Genomic DNA, 27,151 nt, shown 5'->3' on the forward strand with positions numbered 1-27,151 from the left:
TCAGGTAAGCTTTCGAGGAGAGTTGGCAGTTGACGCTTTTCCGTGCTTCAGAAGCTATGAGAAGATCTAAATTTGATGGGGTAAATCTCACGGATGTTTTGTGTAATGTATACTTTTTAATATGACTTTTGACATTATTACAAGGTCTGATGATTACAGGAGCGGAAACACATTATGAAATAATGTAACAAAAGAGAAATGATTAAGTGACCTGGTCTCTATTATCTGTAAAAGATTAATAAGTGGTCGATATTGATATCATTACTGGACGAGCAATTTCTCAGCTGGACCAGGAAGAAAGGAGAAGGACGTATTTTTTTATTTTTTCGAGGAACTGTCTCAGCATCAGTTTGGCTGCTGTTTAGCCCAGACACTGACCAGACTGGTATCTGATATTTGTTCTTTCTATACATAACCCTGCGCATCAAACATCGCGCCATCAAGCTAAAAAAAGTAATTACATATCTCCTACGTTACAACATCGCATTTCTTGTTATGAAGGGTAATGAAGCACCAAAGGGTGCCCGCATGCGACTCCATAATGCGCTGCCGCCGTACGTGCAGCAACCTCGGTGTCGTGATGTAGGAGGTGGTGTGGCTGAGGTTGAGGAACAGAGACCTGTGATCTCTCAAACAAACGACACGGCTGTATCGTTCCGTCTTCCGGCTGCTGAGGCAGAGGGAGTGGCTCCTTATAGGCTCCTGCCCCCCTGCCCCCCGACGCGAGGGGACCCGCCAGTGTGCAACAAATACTGTGTGCTGCACATCTTAATAGGGTATGTTAAGGTATAAGGGCTGCAACAGGCTTACCAGTTGATGAGCCCTCTATGGTTAAACGAATGTCTGTTCTTCTGCGTAGTTTATTAGGTAGAACATTTTACTGTGTCTTCAGTGTCACTGCCGCATCTTATTTTTTGTCTGTAATTAATGACTTAGTTGTCCGCCCCCCCACCCCCACCCCCCACTGGTAGCAGACTGGTCAGCGCGACGGATAGTCAGTCCTCTGGGCCCGGGTTCGATTTCCGGCTGGATGGGGAAATTTTCTCAGCCCAGGGACTGGGTGTTGTGCTGCCCTCGTCATCAACCTAGCATCCTCATCGACTGCAGGTCGCCGAAGTGGCGTCAAATTGAAAGACGGGCACCCGGCGAAAGGTCTGCCCGACGGGGGGTCCTAGCCATACGATTAAATAAATAAATGACTTAGTTTCCTGTTAGATTTTTAGCTATTGTGTAGTTATAGTCTGTATATTTTAACACTAGATACTTCAGAATCGTTACGTACTAAATATTATGTGTTGTATGTTTCTGTGGGGAAGTAAGGGTGTAAGTAGTGAAAAAAGAAATGAGCGTCAGATCTCTACATTGTCCTTTTTTGTTTCTCCGCAGTCTCGAATCACCTTAGTATTATCGCTGATGATCTCTGTGACGAGAGTCCTTGTACCAATAACTACCAACCAACAAAGGAAAGTTAATGTTCGTTTTCATTATTTGAACCTATATACCATTACCGTATCATCACTGTCTCATTGAGAACGTTAGAAATTTAATAATAACTCTATATACAACATTATTTCACTAAAGAAAATGTCCACATATTGCGTGAGCTACATTCTGTAGTCTGAAATTACACATCACGAGAATTTGAGGCTGGGTATTTTTATTCATTTGCCATTCTCGTTTCTGGGATCACTAACGATTGTGTAGTGCATTGAGGAACAGCAGAATCTTCAGTGTTTCTGGAGGTTTCTTGCATAAATAAATGAACACCGTGACAATAAGTACCTTGAAGAAAGTATTAATTTATTGCAATTAACATCATTTATAAACTAAACAGAAATTAATTTGTATTTTTGTTAGAATACAAACAAATGTGAAAAAACTTCTACAACTGGAATACCAAATATTATTAGTATCTTATAATAACTACATCAAGAAGTAGATACCTCGGAATGTGCTTCTGCCAAATATTGGCAAATCACTTGTATAAGATAAAGAAAGCTACAGTATGCCCACAAAGGCCATTAGTGAAAGAATTTCAGAAAATCTGTGAAGGAACACCTCTGAAATTCTTTTGAGTTATAAAAATAACACACCAATCTTGCTTACTGGAGTGCAGATACTTCACTAAAGCCAGTTTCAGTTTCGCTCAAATATTCACTCAAGGTCAATCGTTCATGAGAGTATCCTTGACTACTCCCATCACAGGCAGAAATGTTTCGCTAAAGATGGTTGCCCATCATATAAAGTAGTAGCAAATGAATCAGTCTGCTTTGCACAGACACAAAAAGATTCTGTCGTTGAGTTACTCTGGCAAAATGATACAAAAATGATTTATGTAGATCACCTAAAATGTGTAGAGTAACAGGAGATTTATCATATTTCTCTTTCGACCTTTTGTATTTTGTTACTGCCAATCTTAAGATGCATGTTTATGTCGACAGAAGTCACTGTCTTTTACATCCAATGGTTTTAACTAGGCTGAATTTCACGTCATACATTCTAAACGCTATTAATGACTTGGCTCAACCAGTTAAAAAACATTCGACATTGTGAATCTACATTCAGTTTGATCAATACATTTGTCAATGATTCAATAACACGTTTCACAGAAAGTGTGTAAACCTTATGCAGTGACAAAGTCTTCTCACCAGCTATATGTTTCTTAGTTCATATTAAACATTCGAACAAGCAGAAAAATGAAGGCACATTCTGCTACAAAAAATGGACATTATAACTTTCATTTAGTTGGAAAACCGATTGCCTAATAATGTGGATCAGGAGAGACAATGCGTCTGATATGTTACACTGAAAATGGTGACACACTTCGCTAGAGATGTCTTTTACGTGACTAATCTTTTTTCACTGTCTTCATAGCATTTTAATATTGGTGTCGCAGTTTACTGTTGTAAATAGGAGGCCTAGCATCAGCCTAGGAGAACAAAAGCTGGAAAAATGAATACAAGGTATAGCTCAAAGGTATATTGCTGTGGGTAGCGTCTGTAATCAGTGCTAACTGCTGACAGTAATTCAGTCATCTGAAATAAAGTGGTTATTTTATGAGTAATTTGCGTAGTATTTCTCTGTCACACGACTCCGATGTACGTGGCTGACGGTGATACTGTAACATGGATCAGACGACCATATTATTTTACGCCTTTCCCCGTGATTTCGTCGATGGTTTCTGACATGTAGTATTTCACTTTCCAGTGAATTTTACGGGATGCAAAGGTCTAAAAGACATTCAGTGAACCTCGTGGGACGGAATGAAAGGTTTTTGCATATACAGGGTGTAATGAGTATATAAGTGCCGATTGTTTACATGTGGCGTCTTAATATGTACACACATCAGTGTGTCGGCTGTTTTTTCTTTTCATCGATCAGTCTTCCCACAAACATGTTGCAAACTTTACGATCTTATGTTTTCTGTACGGTCGTAACTGTGCCTGTAAGTGGATTACGCCTGTCGGTATAGACTTACCACTTTGCGTCCACTGCTCAGGGAAAAATAGGCGTTAATGGTTGGCTCTGGCCTCACGTACATGGTGGTACCAACGAAACTAAAAACACACGACTTGTAATGGCTGTAACTGTAAGACTTTAAATGAGGTCAGTACAGATATTTGCCTCAGTAACCAACAGAAATATCAGCACTTATTCCCGTTACCCCTGTATTACAAGCACACAAACCACGAAATTAGTGCTAAGTCGAAACGATTTCAGCTGGCTGGGATGAACACAACATTAAATTAGTAGACATTATGGAAAGAGAAAGCACTTCCTCTGAATTGATTCGAGTGCTGGAGTTTGCCACTACTCTGGCGTTACTTGACCGAGAGGACATAGTAGATATCATCGGTAGCCAGAATAAGCGCATTGTGGGTAATACTTTGGTGAGAGTGTTGGCGGAGCCGTGGTAGACCCACTCATAGAGAAAATAAGAGTTTCCATCCCAACCGGATTCATCGTGTACATACAATCGTTCACTAGTGAGATTGGATTATGGGAACATATTAAATTGCCGTGAATAGTGAAAATATATATCACGTTCTCATCAATATCCATTGCCCGTGGTGCCTAATACGGCAACGAACAAGGCTCTGCTGTAGATGTTATTAAACTGTGCACATTGTACCAGTATTCCTGGACAATTCAGTTAAGGTGCGGTCTCCAACGATTTCATTGTACTTCGTTGGCACTGCACCGCTGATGCTCGATCAGGAGACTGCTGTAGATTCCTCACATATTGAGTAAGTCCTCCCTGACGGAAAGTAATGTTTAAGGTAGTCGTAGGCCCAGTCATGGCGGGTACTGCAGGTACAGACAGGTAGCCCTCACTCCTCGACACACCCTCCGGATATTGTCGTTGGGCACTGCTGCGGCTGTCGACAACACTAGGCCTCTCGGACAGTCAGAGTAAAGGCTCCAGCGACACCTTGAAGTGTCTGCCACGTCCACCGAGAGGCTCCAGCGCGGCTGTGCTGCGCGTTCGGCGTCAGTGCCTGCCGAAAGCGCGGCCGGCGCAGTGCTGCTGGAACCAGACGGTGTGGCGGTAGTCGGGCTCGTAGACGTCGGGGATGAGGGCGCCGGGCGCGGCCGGGTGGCGCACCATGGCGACGGAGGCGGCGCCCAGCGCGGCGCGCTCGAAGTCGATGAGCTGGCGGAAGAAGGCGGCGCTGGGCCGCGCGGCGGGGCGGCGGGCGCGCAGGTGCGCGAAGGCGGCGCGCAGCGGCAGCCCGCAGTGCTTGACCAGGTGCGCCAGGCACAGCGCCGCAGACCGGCTCACGCCCGCCACGCAGTGCACCAGCGTGCGCCCGCCCGACAGCCGCTCCTGCGGGCACGAGAGCGGCGCGTCCGGCAAAACTGCAACTACAACATACTCCGCAATGGCCGAGGGTACTTCCGGTACCACATTCCTGAAATTTCAATACCAAATACACTACTGGCCATTAAAATTGCTACACCAAGAAGAAATGCAGATGATAAACGGGTATTCGTTGGACAAATTTATCATACTAGAACTCACATGTGATTACATTTTCCCGCAATTTGGCTGCATACATCCTGAGAAATCAGTACCCACAACAACCACATCTGGCGATAATAACGGCCTTTATACGCCTGGGCACTGAGTCAAACAGAGCTTGGATGGCGTGTACAGGTACAGCTGCCCATGCAGCTTTAACACGATACCACAGTTCATCAAGAGTAGTGACTGGCGTATTGTGACGAGCAGTTGCTCGGTCACCATTGACCAGACCTTTTCAGTTTCTCTGAGACATGGAGAATGTGCTGGCCAGGGCAGCAGTCGAACATTTTCTGTATCCAGGAAGGTCCGTACAGGATCTGCAACATGCGGTAGTGCATTATCCTGCTGAAATGTAGGGTTTCGCAGGGATCGAATGAAGGGTAGAGCCACGGGTCGTAACACATCTGAAATGTAACGTCCACTGTTCAAAGTGCCGTCGATGCGGACAAGAGGTGACCGAGACGTGTAACCAATGGCACCCCATACCATAACACCGGGTGATACGCCATTATGGCGATGACGAATACACGATTCCAAAGTGTGTTCACCGCGATGTCGCCAAACACGGATGCGACCATCATGATGCTGTAAACACAACCTGGATTCCTCCGAAAAAATGACGTTTTGCCATTCGTGCACTCAGGTTCGTCGTTGAGTACACCATCGCAGGCGCTCCTGTCTGTGATGCAGCGTCAATGGTAACCGCAGCCGTGGTCTCCGAGCTGATTGTCCGTGCTGCTGCAAACGTCGTCGAACTGTTCGTGCAGATGGTTGTTATCTTACAAATGTTCCCATCTGTTGACTCAGGGATCGAGACGTGGCTGCACGATCCGTTACAGCCATGCAGATAAGATGCCTGTCATCTCGACTGCTAGTGATACGAGGCCGTTGGGATCCAGCACGGCGTTCCATATTACCCTCCTCAACCCACTGATTCGATATTCCGTTAACAGTCATTGGATCTCGACCAACGCGAGCAGTAATGTCACTATACGATAAACCGCAATCGCGATAGGCTACAATCCGACCTTTATCAATGTCGTAAACGTGATGGTACGCATCTCTTCTCCGTACACGAGGCATCAGAACAACGTTTCACCAGGCAACGCCGGTCAACTGCTGTTTGTGTATGAGAAATCCGTTGGAAACTTTCCCCATGTCAGCAGGTTGTAGGTGTCGCCAACGGCGCCAACCTTGTGTTAATGCTCTGAAAAGCTAATCATTTGCATATACAGCATCTTCTTCCTTTCGGTTAAATTTCGCGTCTGTAGCACGTCATCTTCGTGGTGTAGCAATTTTAATGGCCAGTAGTGTATCAAAAATGGTTAAAATTGCTCTGAGCACTATGGGACTCAACTTCTAAGGTCATCAATCCCCTAGAATTTAGAATTGCTTAAACCTAACTAACCTAAGGACATCATACACATCCATGCCCGAGGCAGGATTCGAACCTGCGACCGCAGCGGTCGCGCGGTTCCAGACTGCAGCGCCTAGAACCGCTCGGCCACCTCGGCCGGCAGTAGTGTATCTCCGTGATGCACAAGTCTTCTCTTGTAACGTCTGCCAGTGGAGTTTGTTTAGCATCTCCGTAACGGTCTCTCGGCAGCTAAACTATCCCGTGACGAAACGCGCCGCTCTTCGTTGGATCTTCTCTCTCCCCTCTATCAGTCCTATCTGATAGGAATCCCAGATACATGATCAATACTCAAGAATGGGGAGAACAAGCGCCGTACAAGCCACTTCTGTCGGAACTACTTGGTTCGCTACTCGGAGAAACAGCAGTTAAATAGTAAGGTAATTGGGTGTTAAAGCACATTTAAAACACGCATAACATGAAACACTTACCAATACGATACTTTAAGTTAAATATAAGGGACAAGCATCTCAACCATTTGAAATAAAAACGCGTTAAACGATCATTCAGCGTAGGGGACGTCCATTAATTACGCTAGCTGACAATGCGGGGGAGGGAGGTGGTATAAGGCAAAATCTCACCAAATCTCATTTAAAACGGAAGGAGACAATGAAAATCTCACATCAATTCACGGAATATGGGATACAGCATATCACTTGGTTTTATGTAATTAATCCCGAGCATACACAGTATGGAACTCTTTATGGCCTCTCTGGACTGAACTCAGCTCTTCACAAACGCGCATGCCTCGGATTCCCCGATTTGAAACAAGCATCTTTCGAATTCACTCGTGGAATTCTCTCCCGCACTGATCGAACTCAGTGCGTGTCAGTCAACCAGCTATTCGTGACATTCTGCAAAGCATGTAATGCCGATGTTATAATGCTCAACACCAATTTGTGTCAAAACTTTCAGAACGCGTCTGTTAAGCCGCTTGGCGCGCACACGTGCAAACAAGAACTTCGTCATTTGTGGAAAGAAGCGAAGTGAAGTTCACCCACAAGAATTCTCTTAGTCATTATTCAAATTAAGGGACTGGAAACCTACATAATCATACAGTTCAAAGTAAGGTACAAACTGTGTTGTCTTTCTTCTGTAAAGTAAGTAAAGAATCAATGACACATAATGTATATAATATACCAATAAAAGCTCAACTGTTTAAGGAATCCGTCGAAAGGTTAAAACGTTTTTTCGTACAGCCTTCTTGACTGTCTATCCGCCTGTCTGTATGAATATTACTCAGGAAAGGCATGTTTAAAATGCTATTTTGAATCACGTGTTAAAAACACTGATAATACACTGCGTAGTTTTATTAAAGTGTCTTAATAAATGCTTGGAACAAATTTTAAAAAAATTATTTTTACGTGTCTTTACCCACCTACGGGTATACCTCACATGAAGGGGATGAGTGGGGAGTACCACCACACCTCATCAACGGGGGAGGGACACTCCAGATTTTAAGAAAACCTCTCACATAGTTAATGGACGTCTCATTATCATCTTTACTCTTTAACTCCGCTTTACAAAAAACTTTGTATTTACTATTTAACTGTCTTTTATAAAAATATTGCATGCATCTGACATTTGGAGCTAAGAAGTCACAGAACTGCACCAGTAACTCTGGCGAGGAAACCAAATGAAACTAATGTAAACTGCGTCGCTTTTTCAGACGATTTTGCGCTACTTTCAGAAAACACTACACAAATAGTTACTCAAAGAAATCTTCAAGAAAAACAACAAATACAACTGTTCTGAAAACTTCAGCTGTAAAAGTAAAATTCGTGACAAATATTAAAAAAAATGCTCAACAATTCACGGAAACACAAATAAACAAACTGGAATGGGTTAGTTAATTTACAGCTTGGTGAAACTAGACGGAACAGGAAAATTAGCAATAGATGCAAGAGTTTATACAGCAGCAAGAGCATATAGTTTGATAAAAAATATCTGCAACAAGAAATGCGTTTCCCGAAAACAGAACTAAAATATTATACAACTGTGTTAAGACCAGGATTTTTTAAGTGGTGTGATACTTAACGATGAACCATATGCCGGACATAATAGAGATGCTTTTGTGACGGATTATTAGAAAATTACTGGCGCAATATAAACCACAGATAGTTTGAAAATGAGAAATTTGGTGGAGGTCTGCGAAAATATAGAGAAAATACCAGAAGAAATGACAAAGCGAAGATTAATCTTCTTTGGTTAATTCTAACGGCGAATGTCAGCAGGCTAACGATACAAATATTTCTGTATTCCTGGGATAAGAAATCGAAAATAGCATGGATTAAAGAAATAAGAATAGAACTAGAAAGAAACAACAACGTAGAATCAGACTCAAGCAACCATTTTAAGACTAAAACACTAAACTTGCAAGGCTTTCAAGATAGGCGAGATAAGATATCGGGAACAACAGGAACACAAGAAAGAGAAACACAACATGGTGAGAAAGTGAGAGAGTGCTGGAGAAACTGGAAACAATAACAGGGAAAGAACAAAAATTGAAGCTGTTGCGAGATCCCAGTTGCCGGCCGGAGTGGCCGTGCGGTTCTGGGCGCTACAGCCTGGAGCCGAGCGACCGCTACGGTCGCAGGTTCGAATCCTGCCTCGGGCATGGATGTGTGTGATGTCCTTAGGTTAGTTAGGTTTAATTAGTTCTAAGTTCTAGGCGATGATGACCTCAGAAGTTAAGTCGCATAGTGCTCAGAGCCATTTGAACCGTTTTGATCCCAGTTGGTCAGAACGAGGATAAAAGAATAACACGCTATTCAGAGTCCTTCAATATTAAACAAATTTGAGAGGACCCACGCGTTCTAGTGAGAAGTCAAGATTTAGTTTCTTATTTACTCAAACAACTTACGTCTTATAACAACACAAATGTCTGTGTTTTATTTCATCATCTTCAGGAATCTTTAGACTCCACTCGTTTTCTGTTTTTAATATGACCGTTCTCTGTCTCTCAGCTACACTGGATAAGTGTTATATCAGTTGTGGCCGTGAAGATCTTTGACAACCACAAGTCACATTATAGCTAGGTAATCTCTGGCTGATTTGCCACGAGTGCAGGATGGGAACGCCAAACTTTGACTGAACGGAATGTGTTTTCTGTATCGAGCTACAGCTGGTGGTGATCATTCCGTGGTGGGAACCATCAGGCAGTGCATTGATGCAGCCTCTACTATTATTTATTTCCATTGGTTCTTGTTATTTTTTTAAGTTTATCTTCATTTCAACGAATATTTAATTTGGTAAACTAGTAACTATCTGTTCCTTTATGAACATTAACAACTAGTGGTACAGCTTGTGATAATACGTCATCTACTTGCATTTAGCTTATGAGTTTTGTCTTATCTCACGACAAACCACTGTATTATTTGAAGTGATATTTTTCAGGTATATTGCATCTGTTTCGCTTTTCGTTTCTGGAAATTTGCTTTCCTAACACTGATCGGATCAGCATCTGGTACATTGTATAAGGAAGACAATGTATATTCATTAACACAGCTCGGGCTACAACATTTTGTGCTGATATATGGGAGTTAAATGTAACCTAGGAAAGAACTCCAAGGAAACCGATGCACCATTTAGCACTTTAGGCTTCTTCGTCTGTTCACAGAGTGCACCAAAACTCAGATTGAAACCTTGATAACTAAAGTTTAAGGAATGGGTTAGATTGTGTCCAGCAAACGGAACCTTCACGCTCACTATGGGATACTGCCCCACTATGGGATACTGCGCAACTCCAGCTACAACACCTGTGTTACGTATGAAACACCGTGTCAGTATATAGGGTGTCCCAGAAACGTTGTGGCAAATTTCGAGTAGTTGTAGAGGATGTCTTGAGGACCAAAATGAAGATGGGAACCGGTGTGCGGAAACATCATGTAACGACGCTACATAACGTAGACATATATGCGCCTGCGCCTGCGCCTGCCACTAGGCTATACATTTGTCAGCAAACGCATTCATAGGAGACGAGGGCTTTCTACACAGCAGCTAGCTCCATCGTGGCAATCGGTAGCGATCACTGAATAACAAACAACATTGATAGACGTTCCGTCTACGGTTCGTCAGCGTACAAAGTCACGTTTGTTGCGGAGCGGGCGGCTTAGCGGCAAGCGCCGGCGCCTTTAACGTCGACGCTCTGTACTGTCTTGCATGACGTTTCTGGACATCAGTTCCTATTCTCTATTTGTTCCTCAGGACACCCTCTAAAACCTCTCGAACTGCGTCGCAACATTTCTAGGACATTCAGTAGGTATGTTAATTAGCAGAGTGGGCGTAACAACCTTGTTTCCGGAAACGAATCGAAGATTCTATTTATTCTGACGAGCCTTCATCAGTGAGGTCTACTGATTTTGGTTTTCCCTCAACAGAACGCTCTTCCGTCCTGCTTCGACCAGCCTTGTATCTTATGAGCTGTAGGCCCACTATTTTGCAATTAAAATATCTTTATTGCTGCCAAAGGAGTTGACTATGGGTGTTCAAAAAGGACAGAGAAGCAATTCCGCAAAAACAGAACGACAGAGAGTTAAATAACAAGAGCTTTGCTCGACAGTGAAGTGCAGGCAACGCAGTTGTTTCGACACTTCCAGTGAGTGGCGTCATCAGAGGCGACGTAACGCTGTGCCGCTGCCACAAAGCGGCGGGTTGCGTCAGCGGGGCGGCCGGCGGCCTTTCAGTAATTTGCCGGCAGTCATTTATCTGGTCTGGCGCTGCCCTCAGACTGCACTGCGCGGCTACTCTACTTCTGTTCCGGCACGGCCGTCGCCGATGGCATTTCCCCCCGCTCGTACCAACACTCTGGAAGGAACTATTGGCATACGAATCTGTTCGCTTTGGTTATTTGCCTTTTCTACACACCAAAAATGAAATGGACTGCCTCAGTTTACTCGTACTACTGTGTAACACTTCCTCAGTAGAAAATATGGCAACCGTCAATTACATAATTACATTACATGTATGCATATCCGAAGAAACATTGCATCGTACTCAGAATAACTGTGATACTGTAATATCGTAATTATATGATTGTGTTTTTACCTTCATCTACGATTAATTTTCTTTTTCAGGATGGTGATTTATATTACGAGGGTTGACTGAAAAGTAATGCCTCCACGTTCATAACTGTTCAACAGTTGGCAGCATTGGTATGCGACAGGTACTGGCTTGTTCCGTAGCCCCATCTCTACATCTCCAGTTGGCGAGAAGCCTTACCACTGAACGGTTGTGTTGTTACAGTGTAAAGTATGGAGCCATGCGCAGACGGTCGGTCAATGGGATTAAAGCAACGTGCAGTCATTGAATTCTTGAGAGCAGAATGTGTAACCCCAAAGGAGATTCATCAGAGAATGAAAGCAGTTTATGGTGATTGTGTTGATGTAACTACTGTGCGCCTTTATTCTCGTAACGCAAGAGGAATTCCTGGCAAATTTCAAGTGTGTGCGCTTTCATTTCAGGAGTCAGCATCTGGGGTACCCATCGTGCACAGATCTTCCGATGGCCAAGCAAAGCAATAATGTGCCCCACACGTTCCTGTGAAATGCCGATTGTGCTTGCAATTTCTCTCTGAGAGATACCACGATCGTCCTGAATCAATCGGTCAACATTTTGCCGGTGGAACTCGGTGGTTGCTGTCACAGGACCTCCAAATCTTTGTCATGCAGATCAGACGTTCCTGCCTCAGCATCTTTAAACTTACTCGCCCAACGACGCACAGCCATGCGTTAGACCGCTCGACTAACCGGGCGGGCTTGTGCAGGCACTACTTTTCAGTCAACCCTCGTGTATCCAATGCCTGCCTCTGTCTCTCTCTCTCTCTCTCCCTCTCTCTCTCCCTCTCTCACTCATTCTCTCTCTCTCTCTCTCTCTCTCTCTCTCTCTCTCACTCTCACCCACTAATAAGGTAACGTTGACCACATCACTGTGTGGACCGTGCTATTGGAGAACCAGTTGTTTCCGTACCACGTACAGCGTGTGCAGGCACTATCAGTACCGAGCGAGGTGGCGTAGTTGTTAGACAGTGGACTCGCATTCGGGAGGACGACGGTTCAATCCCGCGTCCGGCCACACTGATTTAGGTTTTCCATGATATGCCTAAGTCGCTTCAGGCAAATTCCGGGATGGTTCCTTTGAAAGGGCACGGCCGACTTCCTTCCCCGTCGTTCCCTAATCCGATGAGACCGATGACCTCGCTGTCTGGTCTCCTTCCCCAAACAACCAACCAACCAACCAAGCACTATCACAGCTGATTGGCCTCGACGGGTACTCTTCTGCGAATGGTTCATCCAACAATGTGTCAATCCTCATTTCAGTGCAGATGTTCTCTTTACGGATGAGGCTTCATTCCAACGTGATCAAATTGTAAATTTTCGCAGTCAACATGTGTGGGCTGACGAGAATCCGCACGCAATTGTGCAATCACGTCATCAACACAGATTTTCTGTGAACGTTTGGGCAGGCATTGTTGGTGATGTCTTGATTGGGCCCCATGTTCTTCCACCTACGCTCAGTGGAGCACGTTATCATGATTTCATACCGGATACTCTACCTGTGCTGCTAGAACACGTGCCTTTACAAGTACGACACAACATGTGGTTCATGCACGATGGAGCTCCTGCACATTTCAGTCGAAGTGTTTGTACGCTTCTCAACAACTGATTCGGTGACCGATGGATTGGTAGAGGCGGACCAATTTCATGGCCTCCACGCCCTCCTGACCTGAACCCTCTTGACTTTCATTTATGGAGACATTTGAAAGCTCTTGTCTACGCAACCCCGGTACCAAATGTAGAGACTCTTCGCGCTCGTATTGTGGACGGCTGTGATACAATACGCCATTCTTCAGGGCTGCATCAGCGCATCATGGATTCCATGCGACGGAGGGAGGATGCACGTATCCTTGCTAACGGAGGACATTTTGAACATTTCCAGTTACAAAGTGTTTGAAGTCACGCTGGTACTTTCTGTTGCTGTGTGTTTCCATTCCATGATTAATGTGATTTGAAGAAAAGTAATAAAATGAGCTCTAACATGGAAAGTAAGCGTTTCCGGACACATGTCCACATAACATATTTTCTATCTTTGTGTGTGAGGAATGTTTCCTGAAAGTTTGGCCGTACCTTTTTGTAACACAATATATATATATATATATATATATATATATATATATATATATATATATATATATATATATATATATTTCCGGTTTCAGGCCAAATAGATCTTGCCCAGAACAGATTTTAGTCCTCAAACTAATTCTGAGACATCAAAAAATTTACAATAAAAAACTAGTTTGTACCTTTGTAGATTTTAGAAAGGCTTATGACTCAGTGGATCGTGAATCTCTTTTCCAAATTGTGAAAGAACAAGGCCTGGATCCTAAAACCACGGCAATTATCAGAGACACGCTAACTGGTACAAAATCAAAAGTAAAGTTCAGAGGAGAAATTTCAGAATCCTTTGAAATAAAAACAGGCGTGAGGCAAGGTGATGGACTCTCTCCGTTGCTATTTAACTGCGTTCTAGAAAAAGTAATACAAGAGTGGCGCGAACGAAAATTGGAGTTCAAAATTGACCAACCAGTGAAATTAGGACGAACAAATATTCGAATAGACTGTTTGGCCTTTGCAGACGACGTGGTTATTCTAACGCAGGACATCCAAATTGCTCAGAAACAAATAGAAATCCTTAAAGAAACAGCAGAAAGAGTAGGTCTCCAAATCTCATTTGAAAAAACACAGTATATGACTAGCAACAAACTGGCACCCAAACTTTTGGAAACTAAGTATGGAAAAATCAAAAGAGTTTCGCAATTCAAATATTTAGGTGAAACAATCTCAGAGACTGGTCTAGAAAAAATTGGAAATGAAATTCGTTGTCAAAAGATGGAGACAGCTTTTAGACTTACAAAAGACATCTACAACAAAAAATGTCTTTCGAGGTACTCTAAATTGAGACATTACAACACGGTCATAAAACCAGAGTGCCTTTATGGGGCTGAAACGCTAATTTTAAACAGAAAAAAGGACATTCAAGAAATCCAAAAAAGAGAAAGACAAGTAATCAGAAAAATTCTAGGTCCAAAATATACTGAAGAAGGAACATACAGGCTAAGAGCAAATAGTGAAATTCAACAATACACCAGCATATATTCAGATATGAAAAAACGCAGATTAAAATTTTATGGGCATATTAAAAGAATGGATGCTACCAGACTAACTAAACAAGTAGTGGAATTCTACGAAAATCGAAGTAAAGCTAAATTTGAGATTGCTGCTATAAAAGAGGACATGAAAGAGGCAGATATAAAACAAGATGAAATTCAAGACAAAAAATTATTTAGGCAAAAAATTCATGACTGGGTAGTTGGTCAAGCTGAAAAACCAAAGAAAACTGGAACCACATGGTCTGATGAAAGGAAAAGAGCTCATTCCGAGAGAATGAAAACAATTTGGGCAGAGAGAAAGTCTAAAAGAAAATAACTGAATGCCCCGTGATTGTACTTCGCGTGGTCCAGTAGGGCCCAAACGTGAATAATAATAATAATAATAATAATATATATATATAGTTTGTATGGAGCCCTGAGAGCGCCACATCTACTCCTACTTGTCCGTTTGTCTCCCCCTTGAAACTACTGTAAGCTTTGCTACTGTAGTATTGTTTTTACCATACGGTAGCTTGGCCATGGCGAAGATGGCGAAACTTGCTAATCGCTAAGTTATGTAGTAAGATACGTTCCTCCCCCCCCTCCTCCCCCCGCCCACAGCACAGTGCTGCTCCACAGCGCGCGTGTGTTTGGCCGCGCCGTCCGTCAGCCGCGACCTCGGCCAACCTGGATGCATCAGCGGCTCCGAAATAGCCGCGCGCCGCGTCGCTCCGCTGCACCCCTCCTTCTCTGCGCGCCCACTACCCGAGCTGCTGGTCGGCTTCCAGGTCGTTAAACCGCCGACCGGAAGCGCCCGCCGTTTCTGCAAACAGTCCTACTCATCAGCTGTCTCCCATCGGTATTCAAATCTGCAACAGTTTACCCATCTGCGTTCGGCATCCAGATGCGCAGCACGGCGGTGCCACGGTTCTCGTTTTTGTCCAGTGAGTCACCTGCCGAGAAAAGCCCACAGGGAGTTTCAAAGCGAAATCGAGGCGGTTGTCACTGTCGCTGTGCACAGAACCGGCATTTGGCCGTCGATTCCGGGAGCGACAGCCTTGTCAGCAGCACGCAACTGTCTCTGAGCAAGTTTCTCTCGGAATAACGTTTCGTAATGACATTATTTCGCAAGTGCGGTTTGATTGACATCATTGATAACATTGTGATCCAGGTCATAATGCTGACCATTGAACGAAGAGTGTTTCTTGAGGGGCGTGTGTTCCTCAATGAAGACAAGTTTAGCTCAGCAGTTGAGGCTGCATTTGCAGAAAGGTTCCCAGGAGTGAAGATGCCTAACCGCAATGCTGTACGGAATGTCATCACCAAGTTTCGAAAGACCGGAAGCGTTCATAATGGTCCAAGATCAGGCAGGCCATCCACATCCGAAGAGAAGGTGGCGGAGGTGCAAGATATGATGCTGCTAAGTGCAAAGAAATCGGTTAGATGACTAGAAAAGCAGGACCACGTGTCCGTCGGTTCCGCTCACAAGATTCTCCGGAAGAAACGTAGGTCGTGCTTGAACTGAGACAACCGATCGCCCGGCGCGTGTGAACTTTTGCAACTGGTTTCTGTCCTTCCTGCAGGACAATGGTGAGGGGATTCTCGACACAACGTTTTACACGCATACGGGATGGTTTCACCTCTCCGTTTACGTGAATAGCCAGAAGAGTCGTGTATTGACTACGGACAATCGCCATAAGTGTAAAGTGTTCCCACTGCATGATAAAAAGGTTCGTGTTTGGTGCGCCATGACTCGTAAACGCATCATTGGGCTGATCTTCTTTCAAGACACCATCAATGCAGAACGGTACCGGACTTGCAATCGAGCCCTTCCTAGGTGAACTGAATGAGGACGAAATTGAGAATGGCTGGTTCCAGAATGATGGGGCAACTGCACATACCGCCCACAAGGCGACGAACTTCCTAAAGGACATCTTCGGTGACCGCATCATCTCTCGAGGACTCTGGCCTCCGCGATCGTCCGACTTGTCTCCACCAGATTACTTTGTATGGGGTACGTTGAAGGGAAAGGCCTATGAAGGCAACCCGCACACCATACAAGAACTCCAGGCTGCACTGACACGTCACGTCCGGGACATGACTCCCGATGTTCTGCACAACGTCTTCAAGAACATGCAGAAGATTGTGTAAGTATGTTTTCAAGTTGAAGGGGGTCACTTCCATGACTTTAATATGGCAAGTTACGAGTTACATATTCATTGAACACCCTGTAGTATGATGAGAAGTTTAGCAGACTCTCACAGCAGATTCTCATCACGGGTGATCTGTTACTGCATAAGGGGCGGCATCTTTTATCAAACCATATCAACAAGCTTACCAAACTAAAATCGTGACTGATATTGAAGGGAAAATGGACGTATTTCAAGCTACTGTCGCCCTATGAGAACCAGAAAATATGTATGAGTTTAGTGCTCACTTAACCTTTGTTAGAGAGGCATATTTTGAGGTCAAGAAACGTCACTGACATATTCCTAAAGTCTCCCGTGTGATTTATGTTATAATGCCGCTCTAAATCGAATTTCTCGATATGATTTAGTATTTTGTTGGACATAAAAAACGTTCCAATAAAAATATCACAATCGGCAAAATATACAGACCCTGTCATGTGGCGTTAATAATAGTTGGGGCTGGCGGTCTCATACCGGAGCTGCTCGCTTAACCATCTGTTATTTGATACCATGTTCCATAGGCCGTGTGAATGATTGTTTTATCTAAGCGTTAAGGAACGAGTCAGTTTACGGGATTCGTATATACCATTATTATTACCGTCATAGAACGTATTAATTTTTTTATGCTACTCATGGAACTACACATAAAAACTAGCGATTTGTTTTTACACGCATCCTGTCTTGAAATACAAATTTCCCGACTGGAATGAGATTTTCACTCTACAGCGGAGTGTGCGCTGATATGAAACTTCCTTGCAGATTAAAACCGTGTGCCAGACCGACACTCGAATTCGGGACCTTTGCCTTCTACAACCTGTTAATGTCTGCTAAAATTTTATTTCAATAGTTCAAGTACTAGCAGATGCTACGCTCTTTTTTTTAATAATTAATCATCAGATCAATATAATAAATGTCATTCAAGACAAAAACGACGTGTTGCAACTGATTTTTTAACTCTTTACACTTCAACCAAAACCACTGTTTAACAAGTACATAGTTAAATGTCATTCGTGTTGAGTGGCTGTTTTTAGTAGATCTTGTAAGAGGTCTGATGACCGTCAGATCGTGGGGGCGAGTTTCGTCTCGATTCTGTCACAGGTCACTCCAGTGTGCTGGTCTGCTGGTGAGGCACAAATCACAATGTGGTTATCCGGTCTCATCTGGGCCACTATGGGCTGCACTAGTGTTCCCGTTTACTAACAATAATATCATGAAAACATTACAACACTAATCCATAGCTACATTTCAGCGCTCATAAATCCACTCTAGATGGAGCAGAAAGTGATAGTGTAGACAAAGATGAAACTGAAGCGTGGGGTATTAGAAGGGTTCAAAATGGTTCAAATGGCTCTGAGCACTATGGGACTCAACTGCTGTGGTCATAAGTCCCCTAGAACTTAGAACTACTTAAACCTAACTAACCTAAGGACAGCACACAACACCCAGCCATCACGAGGCAGAGAAAATCCCTGACCCCGCCTGGAATCGAACCCGGGCGTGGGAAGCGAGAACGCTACCGCACGACCACGAGATGCGGGCTATTAGAAGGGGTGTGAGAAAGTATCGCCGTATGTCACAAGCATATTTCGTTATAAATACTGAAAACGTAGTCAGTTACGCCTTGCAAAAGTAAAGACGGCTTACAATGGGAGGAGAAAGAATAAAAACTATCAAATACGTTGATGATATGACTGTCCTAGCAGAAACGGGGGAAGAGCTGAAAGTAACAATGCTCCATAAGCTGGTCAAGTAACTAAGCCGTATCATTCGCTTGGATTAGAAAGCACAAACAATTAATGTTACAAAAAAATTGGGCAATGGAGGTGTGGGGCTGCTGATAGCATGAGGATATCAGTATGTGGTGCATGACCTACATGGTTAAATCACTGATTAAACGTCCGAAACCATTCACTTGGCCAACTAAAATGGTTTTCCCCAACAGGATACCATCTTAATAAAATAGCCTCATATCTACTTCGAACAATTTGCGAAATCAAACACATTAACAGTTCGATTAAAAAAATAACTTAATGTTTTTTCTGGCGCATTTCTAATTGAGTATTGTCAAATGTCCACAGGGGTCACTTCGTAAGCGGCTCGCCATATCTCGGCAAGCACACTCATTGCCATCTTCTGGTGGTTCCCTTTTTTTGCCTCGGTTCATTCCTTCCGCTAAAGGAGGAACGCAGGCTATTTCAGTGCTTCACTGCATTATTCACCCAATGGCTATAACTCTGTTGGGATACAATTTGGTTTAATGTGTTGGCAAGATGAAAAAAGTTCTTTAAGTCCCAGTTGGCAATGGTTCCTGAAGACTGCGTCCTATACACATGGAACGTTAGCTCGCCGTCAGTCGGCTGCCGTGGTGGGGGTGGAGAGCCCAGTCTCCTCGATATCGCCGGTGACCGCGGGCCTCACTGTACGGGAACTCTGCGCTCTTTCTCGGTTGCGTGAATGGCTCCTGGTCTGGGTGCTTGGAAGGCCGCCGTCTTCCTTCGTTGAACCGTCATGGATCGAAATTTCAATGGCGTCTTTAATAATCACGGAATCCCAGAAGCTGCAAGACTGGCTAAGTACGTCGGTTCTGCTGTACATGACAGAGTGACCAGTTTTTATTGGGGCTGCGTAAACGATACGAGCTTTCGACATGGCCCAAGATTTCTCGAAACGCCACTGCGTTCGATACAGCATAGAGCGTATTCGAACAATCGTCAAACGTTTGACTTGGGTAGTACGTGTGCAAAGGATACGCAAGCAACTACGTACTAGCCACAAAGATACGCTATGGCGCTGCATAACTTTGACGATTTGGTGAAACTGTGGAGGAAACAGCATTAAATCCTAACACAGCAAATACTGTTGCGTTTGATCAAATTTACGAGTTCTCACACAGTCCCGTTATGTATCGATGTATAAACGTTTATGCTGAATTGTAAGTGAAGGTAACAGACAAAGACAAAAATTTCGTCCAAAGAATATTGCTCACCTGAACTCAGTATAATATTTCGTTCGTTTATGACAGGCTTTACGAAGTAGGTGGTTAATGAGCAATTCAATCCCTGTTCACATATTTGATAAAATCTTTACCGGAATTTAATCAGTCTGAAAACAAGAAGGCAACATTCACATGAAACAGTTGAGACAATTAATCAAGAATTAAATGCGGAAGATAGCAAATGTACCGTAATAAACTGACTACTTTTTGTCGAGATAATAAATTGCAGCGGATTCACCCGTCTTCCACATAGTACCGACACAAGTAAAAAGCCCGCGGAACGAGCAAAAGCTCGAGCATCGCACACAATAACGATTTCCATCTTTTATTTATTAAGTAATTGTGATTGCTACGCGTAACCTGAACACAAGAAGATATTTCAATCCGCGTTTCAGTAATTTAACCGACAGGAAGAAGATGCTGTGATATGCAAATGATTAGCTTTTCAGAGCATTCGCACAAGGTTGGCGCCCGGGGCGACACCTACACGTGCTGACATGAGGAAAGTTTCCAGTCGATTTCTCATACACAAACACCAGTTGACCGGCGTTGCCTGGTGAAACGTTGTTGTGGTGCCTCGTGTAAGGAAGAGAAATGCGTACCATCACGTTTCCGACTTTGATAAAGGTCGGATTGTAGCCTGTCGCGATTGCGGTTTATCGTATCGCGAAATTGCTGCTCGCGTTGGTCGAGATCCAATGATTGTTAGCAGAATATGGAATCGGTGGGTTCAGGAAGGTAATACAGAACGCCGTGCTGGATCCCAACGGCCTCGTATCACTAGCAGTCGAGATGACAGGCATCATATCCGCATGGCTGTAACGGATCGTGCAGCCACGTCTCGATCCCTGAGTCAACAGATGGGGACGTTTGCAAGACAACAACCATCTGCACGAACAGTTCGACGACGTTTGCAACAACATGAGCTATCAGCTCGGAGACCACGGCTGCGGTTACCCTTGACGCTGCATCAAAGACAGGAGCGCCTCCGATGGTGTACTCAACGACGAACCTGGGTGCACGAATGGCAAAACGTCATTTTTTCTGATGAATCCAGGTTCTGTTTACAGCATCATGATGGTCGTATCCGTGTTTGGCAACATCGCGGTGAACGCACATTGGAAGCGTGTATTCCTCATCGCCATACTGGCGTATCACCCGGCGTGATGGTATTGGGTGCTATTGGTTACACGTCTCGGTCACCTCTTGTTCGCATTGACGGCACTTTGAACAGTGGACGTTACATTTCAGATGTGTTACGACCCGTGGCTCTACCCTTCATTCGATCCCTGCGAAACCCTACATTTCAGCAGGATAATGCACGACCGCATGTTGCAGGTCCTGTTCGGGCCTTTCTGGATACTGAAAATGATCGACTGCTGCCCTGGCCAGCACATTCTCCAGATCTCTTACCAATTGAAAACGTCTGGTCAATGGTGGCCGAGCAATTGGCTCGTCATAATACGCCAGTCACTACTCTTGATGAACTGCGGTGTCGTGTTGAAGCTGCATGGGTAGCTGTATCTGTACACGCCATCACAGCTCTGTTTGACTCAATGTCCAGGCGTATCAAGGCCGTTGTTGCGGCCAAAGGTGGTTGTCATGGGTACTGAATTCTCAGGATCTATGCAACCAAATATCGTGAAAATATAATCACATGTCAGTTCTAGTATGATATTTTGTCCATGCATACTCGTTTATCATCTGCATTTCTTCTTGGTGTAGCAATTTTAATGGCCATTAGTATAGTACGAGAACCTGACGGCAACGCCCTCGACACGAGGAGGACGTATGCGCCGGGCAGCTTGGTCGCCGCCCAGTTGAAGACTAGCAATTGGCCGACTTCCATAGCGGGATCAAGAACAGGCACTTGTATAGCACCGACTTGGGGACGGTATTACTTCTCTTGTATTAGGAATTGTATACACTGGAGAGAGTTCTTACTTGTGTCTCACCATTTGCTTGCGACACATCGTTGTAAATTTTCCAAAATTATTGTCATTTATTTTCAGTAGGAATTCCATATTTGACGGGTGGGCAGGACACAACAATATCGTCTTCAAATACAGCCCCAATTTTTTTAATAAAGTCGGGCGCGACTGCTCTGGCGTCTATTTTTACGGCACCTTTACAATTTCACACTGTGCACATTGGCGCAATGGTCCGAAAAGGTCTAATTAACAGCGACGGCGGCCTAGAGCTCAGTCAGGTGTGGAGTCCAGCTCTAAGCCTAGCGCATTCGGGAGGACGACGGTTCAATCCCGCCATCCTGATGTAGGTTTCCCATGATTCCCCTAAATTGGGAAAATGCCGGGATGGTTCCTTTGAAAGGACACTGCCGATTTCCTTCCCCATGCTTCCCTAATCCGATGAGACCAATGACCTCGCTGTTTGGTCTCTTCTCAGAAAATCCATCCATCCACCTAAGCCTAGAAAACTAAAAGCGTTCCGTGCAGCGAGGTCCGCTCCCGACGGCGATAGAGCGGGTACTGGGGACCGCAGTTTGCAACCGGGCGTCGCCACACCCATCGACGCCGACACACACACACACACACACACACACACAAACACACACGCACACACACGCACACAACTGCCGCTGCACTGACAGCGACAGGAGCGGAGCCACGGAGGGTGTAGAGCAGAGCGGCAGTCATCACGAAACACATGAAGACGGCAACGAGTGTATTTGCCGCAACATCGCGACAGAGGAGTGTCGGGGCAGGTAGGAGCGGCAGCGGCAGCGGCGCGCACCTGCTCGATGGCGTCGGCGGCGGCGTCGAGGTGCGGCGCCAGGTCCTCGGAGGGGGCGTCGAGCAGCGCGACGCGCTGGAAGGCGACGCCGGCGGGCAGCGGCGTGTCGGGCAGCTCGGGCGCGGCGCTGAGCACGCGCGTCACGGCGAGGGCGCGCACGCGCTCCGGGCGCACGGCCGCCGCCGCCGCCACCAGCAGCCAGGGCAGCACCTCGCTCACGCCCGCCGCCGCGCTGCAGACAACACGAGCGCGTCAGGCCGCCGCACCGTCTGCCGTCGCGGCGACCGCTGCCGCACACACAGAGTGAAACATCCGGAAGGGAAATGGAGCTTCCCACGTTGACGGTGTACGTAGCGCTATTTCTGTGGTTACAGAACAGAATCAAATTTGCAAAGAGCTTGTCAGTGTGAGCCCAGTACGATAAGTATCCTGGATACACGCGCTGATACGGTCGCATCCTCTTCTCACTCAAGTTGACCCACAACTGTTGTGAACGGCCCTCCATATCGTGGTTACTAGCGCTGAGGTTTGACGTCCGAGCTGGTACCACACACCTATCGCGGACAGGTGTCACGGTCTTTGCTCGCGCCGAGGACACCTCAGCATTCCACGGACAGTCCGTAGAGACACGGGTCACTTGTGGAGGACAATTGTACTCTCGCAAAATGCCACCACAATGCTGTCGTCTGTGACGAAATACACGAGGATGCAGTATTTCCTTCACGTACTGTTCCATCGTATACGTTTCCACTGCTTCCACCCCGATGCTTTGTTTGTAAAGCCCCATCTTGAACACACAAATTTTACCGTTCATAATTACCAATTTCGGCTACTGCCCTCTTCAGGTCTGTTACAAGTACAAAAATGGTGGTGTAACCGGCGAAGTTCAATTAGCTCAAGGAAAACCTGTAATAGGCCTACTGATACATAAGAAAAATAAAAAAAGTATTTACATTATTGACAGCCATGCATACTAGCCATACATACCATAAAATATTCTGATGTAGATATAGGTACGTAGTCAGTACTGGATGGATAAATCTTTTGCCGGCCGCTGTGACCGAGCAGTTCTAGCCACTTCAGTCCGGGACCGCGCTGCTGCTAATGCCGGAGGTTCGAATCCTACCTCGGCCATGGACGTGTGTGGTGTCCTCAGGTTAGTCAGGTCTAAGTAGTTGTAAGTCTATGGGACTGAAGACCTCAGATGTTAAGTTCCATACTGCTTAGAGCCATTTGAACCACTTGATACATCTGCTGTTTATGCAAATAACTGAGGCCAGTAAAGGGCACTATAGCCGTGACACGAGACTAACCAGTATTCTTAATTGACACTTAAAATGCAGTATGAGATCTTAATTAAAGTTGCTTCGTATGGCACACTGAGCGTCTGACAATAAAACGTGAAATGGATACAATATGTGGATTTAGATCCATACTTACAACCTACATAAAACGTGTAATGAGCAGTAATGGGAACCTCTTAGCCTCGCAAAGGTTGTGTAAAATCCAGAATAGAAACTTTAAAAATAACATCACATATATAAATCGAAACTTTTCACCATGACAAAGCAATTAAACCAAGCCGGCCGTGGTGGTCTAGCGGTTCTAGGCGCGCAGTCCGGAACCGCGCGACTGCTACGGTCGCAGGTTCGAATCCTGGCTCGGGTATGGATGTGTGTGATGTCTTTAGGTTAGTTAGGTTTAAGTAGTTGTAAGTTCTAGGGGACCGATGACCACAGATGTTAAGTCCCATAGTGCTCAGAACCACTTAAACCATTTTTTTAATTAAACCAAAACCTTAGCTCTAAGGCAACTAATAAAACAGTGACTATTAATTAAAAACTTCCTAGTCGATAACACATCCTGAGTGTGATCTCAGTGGCGCAGCCTCGCGGCTCCTCTGTATGAATTTTTTGTTTTCCTGTGGCGGAGCTGGAAGAGGAAGCCCCACTTTCAAAGTGGCTCTGAGCACTATGGGACTTAACATCTGAGGTCATCAGTCCCCTAGAACTTAGAACTACTTAAACCTAGCTAACCTAAGGACATCACACACATCCATCCCCGAGGCAGGATTCAAACCTGTGACCGAAGCGGTAAGTCCCACTTTTCTCGTCGCTGTAATCGACTATCGAGATTTCCTTTAATAGTCTCTGTTTTGCTGATTATCTTTCACTGGCGGTTATGTTTAACTGTTTTGACAAGCTGAAAGTTTTCGATTTACAGATATGTTACTTCTAAACTTTTTATTATTGCTTTTGCAGAATTGTGTTATTTACTTTGCCAGGCTAAGAGCTTCCCATTACTACTCTTTACGCTTTTTTGTGGATTTTACGTACGGATCTCATTCCACATATTGTATGTCAGTTCATGTTTTATTGTCATACGTTCATTGCGCCACACGTAGTAATTTTAAGTAATGACTGCACATGCTGCATTTTAATTATTAAATTTACGAAATTGGTTACTCATATACTTTACCTATAGTGCCCTCTGCTGGCCTCAATTACTTCCATAGATACTGGACTCACCCAGGCCTTTAGGAACACTTAGTATGTACACACATGTATAGATTTTTACGTTCATACTACATCAGAATATTTTATGGTATGTATGACTGATATGCAAGGCTGTTAATCACCTAATTTTTTTTCACTTTTCTTATGTAGCACCAGTCCTGTTATAGATTTTTCTCTAGCCAATTGAACTTAGTTGCTTACACCACTGCTTTCTTATTTGTAACACATTCAGAAGGGTGTAAGTTGGAGTAGTTACATGAAGAAGCTTGCACAGGATAGACTAGCATGGAGAGCTGCCTCAAACCAGTCTCTGGACTGAAGACCACAACAACAACAACAGATCTGAAGATGGCATTAGCCGAAATCCATAATTACGAATTGCCAAATTTGTGTGATCGAGACGGACCTTTGCAAACAAAGTGCCATAGCATTTAAAGACTTTATCTCTTCAATTAATCATGGCTCATGGCAAGATACAGTGACGCCAAGGCTAACACCACTGTGCCTCTCCAAAAGATTAGAAGAATGGGACCTGTCGTTAGAATGCCGGCATACTGACAGACGGCGAACATCCGGTGTAGTGCAGAACCGCGACTGATTGCCGATCACAATGCGTTGCCGTTCGTCAACTGTCCACGCTCCCCGGTAACAGAGCCAGTTCAGACGCAGCCGTTTGGGGTTGTGGCATTAACGGCAGCCTCCGCATTGGCAGTAATTCCCTAACTCAGCTCGTGCTAGTCTATTCTCTGACCAGTGCTGAGCAATGATAGAGTGTCTCAGGGAGTTAGTTAGTTGTTCCGGTGAGAGAGGATCAGATGTGAAGGAGTGGTTAGGATGTGCTTCGGGCACAGTACGGCGATCGTTGCTTATAGTGCTCATAGGTGATCGATCACAAGCTCGACGACGACTATGACCACTCTCACCCATTCGGTCCTGCATTCGGCCACTGTCATATTAGGACGCACCATAAATCTCGATTTTGCACGACATATGGAGACTCACAACAAGGCTTCTTTCAAACTCTGGCAGGTGCTGACATCGCTTTCTCACACGAGTACGGGGCATCGCCGCGCCCGTCACCGACATCACTGTACATCTGACGCTGCTCACGGCCCTTACGTACCCCGCCAACCCGGTAACAACTCTAAAGCACTCTGACGGGCGTTCTACGTCACAGAGAATTTCAACACTAATCATATTCAGATCTTGTCGGTGCTGTATATGCGTATTAAGCTACATTCAGCCAGACCATGTCTTTCGGGTGCTTCACATTCTTTTGTAAGGCAGTGGATCTTTTACGAAACAAAATAATAGCAGATTCCATGTGAAATTTATAAATGACAAAAGGGAGCTGATATTTTTCCATGAATAATTATTCAATTCATACAAAAGCGAGCCACAAAGAAATTGGTTTCTCTCCATTTTCTCTGAACGCTATGATACTGTGTTAAGCGTTTCAGAAGTACAAGTATTATTAATTGTTAGGCAGTGGAAATAGGCAAATAATTCAGTTAAAGGAGAATTGAAAGTTAATAACACAGGAATTCTTCTACCTTGATTGTGTGCTGTACAATAAATGTACATTTTTCATGTATTGTTGATTTTCACACGTTTGAAACGGTAGTAAAATTCATTACAGAACACCTACTAAAATTCTCTGCGTACAAGAGCCAGCAAATGCGATGCTAGAAGGCCGAGAGCATGGTTAAAGCTCTGGGATAATTAGGGAATTAGACGTGCAGTACAAAGAGGTAAACGTACCGTGATTTACAACTACATTTTCACGTTGGCAGTCTGTGGAAATTTGTTGCTGCAATGTATACAAGTCCTGTTTACAATCATGAAACCAGCTTAAACAGCAGGTGGACGGAGTCGTGAAAGGGCCGCAGTCGATGCTATCCGGGGGAAGATCTGGGCCAGTAGCCGTTGCCAGCATGGCACAGCTGCCGTCGCCACAAATCTCATTCCAATAGGCTGCCTCCCCGGTCTTATCGCTGGACATCAGCATCCATGTCCGCTACTCTGATGCAGCGCTGTGCACCCAACAATTCGAAGCATGTGTGATCGAATTCCGATAGTGCGAGTGGAGCTCAGTTGTGAAAGACAGA

At 44.7% G+C, this 27,151-nt stretch overlaps 1 protein-coding gene across 1 annotated transcript; it reads right to left on the reverse strand.

The window, feature by feature from the left end:
• Nucleotides 1–1,852: 1,852 nt before the first annotated feature.
• Nucleotides 1,853–22,674, reverse strand: LOC126204384 (dual specificity protein phosphatase 14; the record flags this gene model as incomplete). The annotated part of the gene is made up of 2 exons (XM_049938755.1): nt 1,853–4,828; nt 22,528–22,674. Coding segments are annotated over 2 exons (483 nt in total), but the record flags the coding sequence as incomplete, so codon positions are not given.
• Between the last annotated feature and the right edge of the window lie 4,477 nt (nt 22,675–27,151).

This window comes from Schistocerca nitens, chromosome 9 (genome assembly GCF_023898315.1).
Source record: "Schistocerca nitens isolate TAMUIC-IGC-003100 chromosome 9, iqSchNite1.1, whole genome shotgun sequence".
NCBI classification, from domain to species: Eukaryota; Metazoa; Arthropoda; class Insecta; order Orthoptera; family Acrididae; genus Schistocerca; species Schistocerca nitens.